Raw genomic sequence first — 5294 nt, forward strand, 5'->3', positions numbered from 1 at the left:
ATCTCCTATCAACACTGCTGTCCTCTTCACCCCTCTGCTCCTCTGACTATGCAATCTCCTATCAACACTGCAGTCCTCTTCACCCCTCTGCTCCTCTGACTATGGAATCTCCTATCAACACTGCTGTCCTCTTCACCTCTATGCTCCTCTGATTAGGAAATCTCCTATCAACACTGCCGTCCTCTTCACCTCTCTGCTCCTCTGACTATGGAATCTCCTATCAACACTGCTGTCCTCTTCACCTCTCTGCTCCTCTGACTATGGAATCTCCTATCAACACTGCTGTCCTCTTCACCTCTCTGCTCCTCTGACTATTGAATCTCCTATCAACACTGCCGTCCTCTTCACCCCTCTGCTACTCTGACTATGGAATCTCCTATCAACACTGCTGTCCTCTTCACCTCTCTGCTCCTCTGATTAGGAAATCTCCTATCAACACTGCCGTCCTCTTCACCTCTCTGCTCCTCTGACTATGGAATCTCCTATCAACACTGCTGTCCTCTTCACCCCTCTGCTCCTCTGACTATGGAATCTCCTATCAACACTGCTGTCCTCTTCACCTCTCTGCTCCTCTGATTAGGAAATCTCCTATCAACACTGCCGTCCTCTTCACCTCTCTGCTCCTCTGACTATGGAATCTCCTATCAACACTGCCGTCCTCTTCACCTCTCTGCTCCTCTGACTATGGAATCTCCTATCAACACTGCCGTCCTCTTCACCTCTCTGCTCCTCTGACTATGGAATCTCCTATCAACACTGCCGTCCTCTTCACCTCTCTGCTCCTCTGACTATGGAATCTCCTATCAACACTGCAGTCCTCTTCACCTCTCTGCTCCTCTGACTATGGAATCTCCTGTCAACACTGCTGTCCTCTTCACCTCTCTGCTCCTCTGACTATGGAATCTCCTATCAACACTGCTGTCCTCTTCACCTCTCTGCTCCTCTGACTATGGAATCTCCTATCTACACTGCCGTCCTCTTCACCTCTCTGCTCCTCTGACTATGGAATCTCCTATCAACACTGCCGTCCTCTTCACCTCTCTGCTCCTCTGACTAGGAAGTCTCCTATCAACACTGCCATCCTCTTCACCTCTCTGTTCCTCTGACTATGGAATCTCCTATCAACACTGCAGTCCTCTTCACCTCTCTGCTCCTCTGACTAGGAAATCTCCTATCAACACTGCCGTCCTCTTCACCTCTCTGCTCCTCTGACTAGGAAATCTCCTATCAACACTGCTGTCCTCTTCACCTCTCTGCTCCTCTGACTATGGAATCTCCTATCAACACTGCCGTCCTCTTCACCTCTCTGCTCCTCTGACTAGGAAGTCTCCTATCAACACTGCCATCCTCTTCACCTCTCTGTTCCTCTGACTATGGAATCTCTTATCAACACTGCCGTCCTCTTCACCTCTCTGCTCCTCTGACTAGGAAATCTCCTATCAACACTGCCGTCCTCTTCACCTGTCTGCTCCTCTGACTATGGAATCTCCTATCAACGCTGCCTTCGTCTTCACCTCTTGGCTCCTCTGACTATGGAAATCTTCTATTAACACTGCCATCCTCTTCGCCTCTCTACTCCTCTAAGCCAGAGCACCAGACCCAGCGCCAGAGACCCGGTCAGAGCAGCCCTTCTCTCTTTTTCCATTTCCCATTCTGATTTCCCTCTCATCCTTTCTCTTCTCCTCAACTGCCTATAACCCCCCCTCCCGTGCCCCTCTTCCTTCCCTTTTTCCCATGGTCTACTGTCATCTCCTATCATATTCCTTCTTCTTCAGCCCTTTACCTCTTCCACCTATTATGTCGCAGCTTCTGACCTCATCCCACCTCCCCAACCTGCCCACCTCTCCCCTAACCTGGTTTCACCTTTTGCTTGCCACTTGTACTCCTTCCCCTCCCCCACCTTCCTATTCTGGTTCCTGGCCCCTTCCTTTCCATCTCTGATGAGGGGTCTTGCCCCGAAACACCAACTGTTCATTGCTCTCCACACATGCTGGATTCCTCCAACACTGTGTGTGTGTTGCTCCGGATTTCCAGTTTCTGCCGAATCTCTTACATTCCTGTTTTGTTTGTCCGTATGTGATATAGCATTAGTTTTCTAACCCTGTGCTTACCCCTAGCTTCCTAATGACCTGCACCGTTCGAAGTTGAAGACTCTGTGATGTCCGAGAGTGAAATGGAGTTGGCTTTGGTGAGTTTCAAGGACATTGATAACGACGATCACCTTGCCGGTCAGCCAAAGCTGCACGATACCTGCATGAGCGTCCTGTCGAGATGGAAGTACCTATTGGAAGGAGATGCCCTCACCGACAAGCTCCTGAGCCAAGTGGCTGGGCAGCATCAGCAGGAGATGGATATGCTTTTGGAGCAGGAGGACAACCGGAAGGTGATCATCAATGTGGCTGGCCTGAGGTTTGAGACCCACCTGAAGATCCTGGCCCAGTTTCCAGACACACTTCTGGGAAACTCCGCCCGCTGCCTGCCCTACTTTGACCCCCTGACCAACCAGTACTTCTTCGACAGGAACCGGCCCAGTTTTGACGCTATCCTGTACTACTACCAGTCGGGGGGCAGGTTGCGGAGACCCGCCAACGTACCCCTGGACGTCTTCACTGACGAGATCACCTTCTACCAGCTAGGGCCCGAGGCCATGGAGCAGTTTAGGGAACAGGAAAGTTTCATCTGCGAAGCAGAGGCCCAGCTTCCAAGCAAGGTTTACCTCAGGCAGCTCTGGCTGCTGTTTGAGCATCCCGAGAGCTCAGCTGCAGCTCAGGCTGTGGCCATGGTCTCCCTTTCAGTCATCGTAGTGTCCATCGTCAGCTTCTGCCTGGAAACTCTGCCGGAATTCCGGGAGGACTTGGAGCCAGCTGCCTCAGGCCTGGGAAGCAGACCAGCCTCCAGCCTCTTTACTGACCCCTTCTTCCTTGTTGAAACGGCATGCATGTTGTGGTTTTCCTTTGAGCTGCTGGTGAGGGCTGTGGCTTGTCCCAGCAAAGTGGGCTTCTGCAGGGACACCATGAACGCCATTGACGTGGTGTCAATTGTCCCTTACTTTGTGACACTGGTCACCGAGGTGGTCCAGCGGCAGCAGGAACAGCGGCTGGGCCGCGGGCAGCACGCCATGTCACTGACCATCCTGCGCATTGTTCGGCTGGTCCGAGTCTTCCGCATATTCAAGCTGTCCAGGCACTCCAAGGGCCTGCAGATCCTCGGGCAGACACTGAAGGCCAGCATGAGGGAGCTGGGCCTCCTCATCTTCTTCCTCTTCATCGGCGTCATCCTCTTCTCCAGCGCCGTCTACTTCGCTGAAGTTGACGAGCCGCGGACGCAGTTCTCCAGCATCCCTGATGCTTTCTGGTGGGCGGTAGTCACAATGACCACGGTGGGCTATGGGGACATGTGCCCCATCACCATCGGCGGCAAGGTGGTGGGATCCCTCTGCGCCATCGCCGGCGTGCTGACCATCGCGCTGCCCGTGCCCGTCATCGTCTCCAACTTCAACTACTTCTACCACCGGGAGACAGAGAACGAGGAGAGGAGGGATGAGCCTAGTGTAGCCAAGGGCAAGGAACCAGTCACGGCAAGGTACGTCCAGCGGGATAAAACCAAAGCGTCGTGAAGCACCTGGAACTGGTAGTGACAATGATCAGCAGCAGTAGCATACTGTTTCATGAAGCTATCACATGCTCTCGCCTTGGCCCTCTGACCACGTCTCCACACTGTTAATCCCAGCATAGCGACCGTTGCTGAAAATGGAAGCCTAATACCTCAGGACTGTTTGGACGGACCAGCTGGCAGACGTTCAAGAGGTCGTCCCAAACAGAGTAGACATGGACTTTTATTGTGTGACATCAGATCCAGAATAACAATTATTTTGTTCTTCCTTGTGTACAGGAAAAGACATTATACAATCTTGAGTCTTTAATCTTGGTTTAAACAATCTGGAATACTCTCCCCTACACTCAATCCAGGTTTGAGGAACAAGGATTAAGATTCAAGATTGTTTATTGTCATTCTTCAGTGTACGAGTGTAAAGGAGAACGAAACGATTGTCACTCCAGATCCAATGCGGCATAAAAAGCACAATAAGCACTGGGGCGGACAGGAAGCTGCACAACAGATAGTCAAAGCTGCCCAAGGCATCACTCACACCAGCCTACCCACCATCAAGGGCAAATATACAGACGTCTCCCTAGTGTCACTTTATGGACATACATTCAGTCACACAAAATGCTGGAAGAACTCGGCAGGTCTGGGACAATCTATGGAAATGAATGTTTCAGGCTGAGACCCTTCATCAGGATTGGAAAGGAAGGGAAAAGATGCCAGAATGAAAAGGTGTGGGGGAGGAGAAGGTGACAGGTGAAAGGTAAAGGGCTGACAAAGAAGGAATCTGACAGGAGAGGAGAGTGGATCATAGGAGGAAAGGAAGGAGGGGAGCCAGGGGTAAGTAATAGGCAGGTGAGAAGAAGTAAAATGGGGAACGGGGGGCAGGGAAAGAAATTTGTTTACCAGACAGAGAAATCAATGTTCATGCCATCAGATGGAGACTACCCAGAAAGAATATAAGTTGTGGCTTCTCCACTCTGAGGATGGCTTCATGTTGCCACAAGAGGAAGCCATGGATCGACACTTTGGAATAGGAACGGGAATTAAAATGTTTAGACACTGGGAAGTCTCCCTTTTGCAGGATGTTGCAGAGGTTCTCAACAAAGTGGTCCCCCAATTTATGACAGGTCTCAACAAGAGTATCAACAATGTATCAGGAGCTCTGGACAGAATAGACGACTCCAGAAGATTTCCAGGTGAAGTGTCGCCTCACCTGGAAGGATTGCCTGGGGCCCTGAATGAAGGTGAGGGAGGAGGTGTATGGGCAAGCATAGCACCGGTAGCTTGCTGGATCCAGGAGGGAAATTAATGAGAAGGGATGAATGGACAAGGGAATGATGGAGAATCATAGAGAATCCCTACATTTGGTGGTAGGATCACTTTGGAGATGGAGGAAGTTGTGTTGGATGCTCATGGGGTGGTAGGTAAGGACAAGAGAAACTGTATCATTGTTGAGGCAGTGGAAAGATGGGGTGAGTGCGGATATCCAGGAAGTGGCGGTGAGGGCAGCATCAATAGCGGAGGTAGGGAAGTCCCATTCTTCAGAGAGCATCCCTGATGTCCTGAAACAGAAGGACATGCCCTGGGAACAGATGCAGTGGAAGTGAAGGTACTGAGAAAAGGGTATACATTTTTACAGGAGATAGGGTGGGAAGATGTATAGTGGAGATAACAGTGGAATCAGTAGA

The 5294-nt window shown here is 51.0% G+C and overlaps 1 protein-coding gene across 1 annotated transcript; it reads left to right on the forward strand.

Moving 5' to 3' along the window:
* The first annotated feature begins 2158 nt into the window (after positions 1-2158).
* LOC140716995 (potassium voltage-gated channel subfamily A member 10-like) lies at positions 2159-3616 on the forward strand. The gene has a single exon (XM_073030191.1). It carries the CDS (start codon positions 2159-2161, stop codon positions 3614-3616), a length of 1458 nt encoding a protein of 485 aa, XP_072886292.1.
* Positions 3617-5294: the final 1678 nt, after the last annotated feature.

Source organism: Hemitrygon akajei, chromosome 27 (assembly GCF_048418815.1).
Source record: "Hemitrygon akajei chromosome 27, sHemAka1.3, whole genome shotgun sequence".
Taxonomy (NCBI): Eukaryota; Metazoa; Chordata; class Chondrichthyes; order Myliobatiformes; family Dasyatidae; genus Hemitrygon; species Hemitrygon akajei.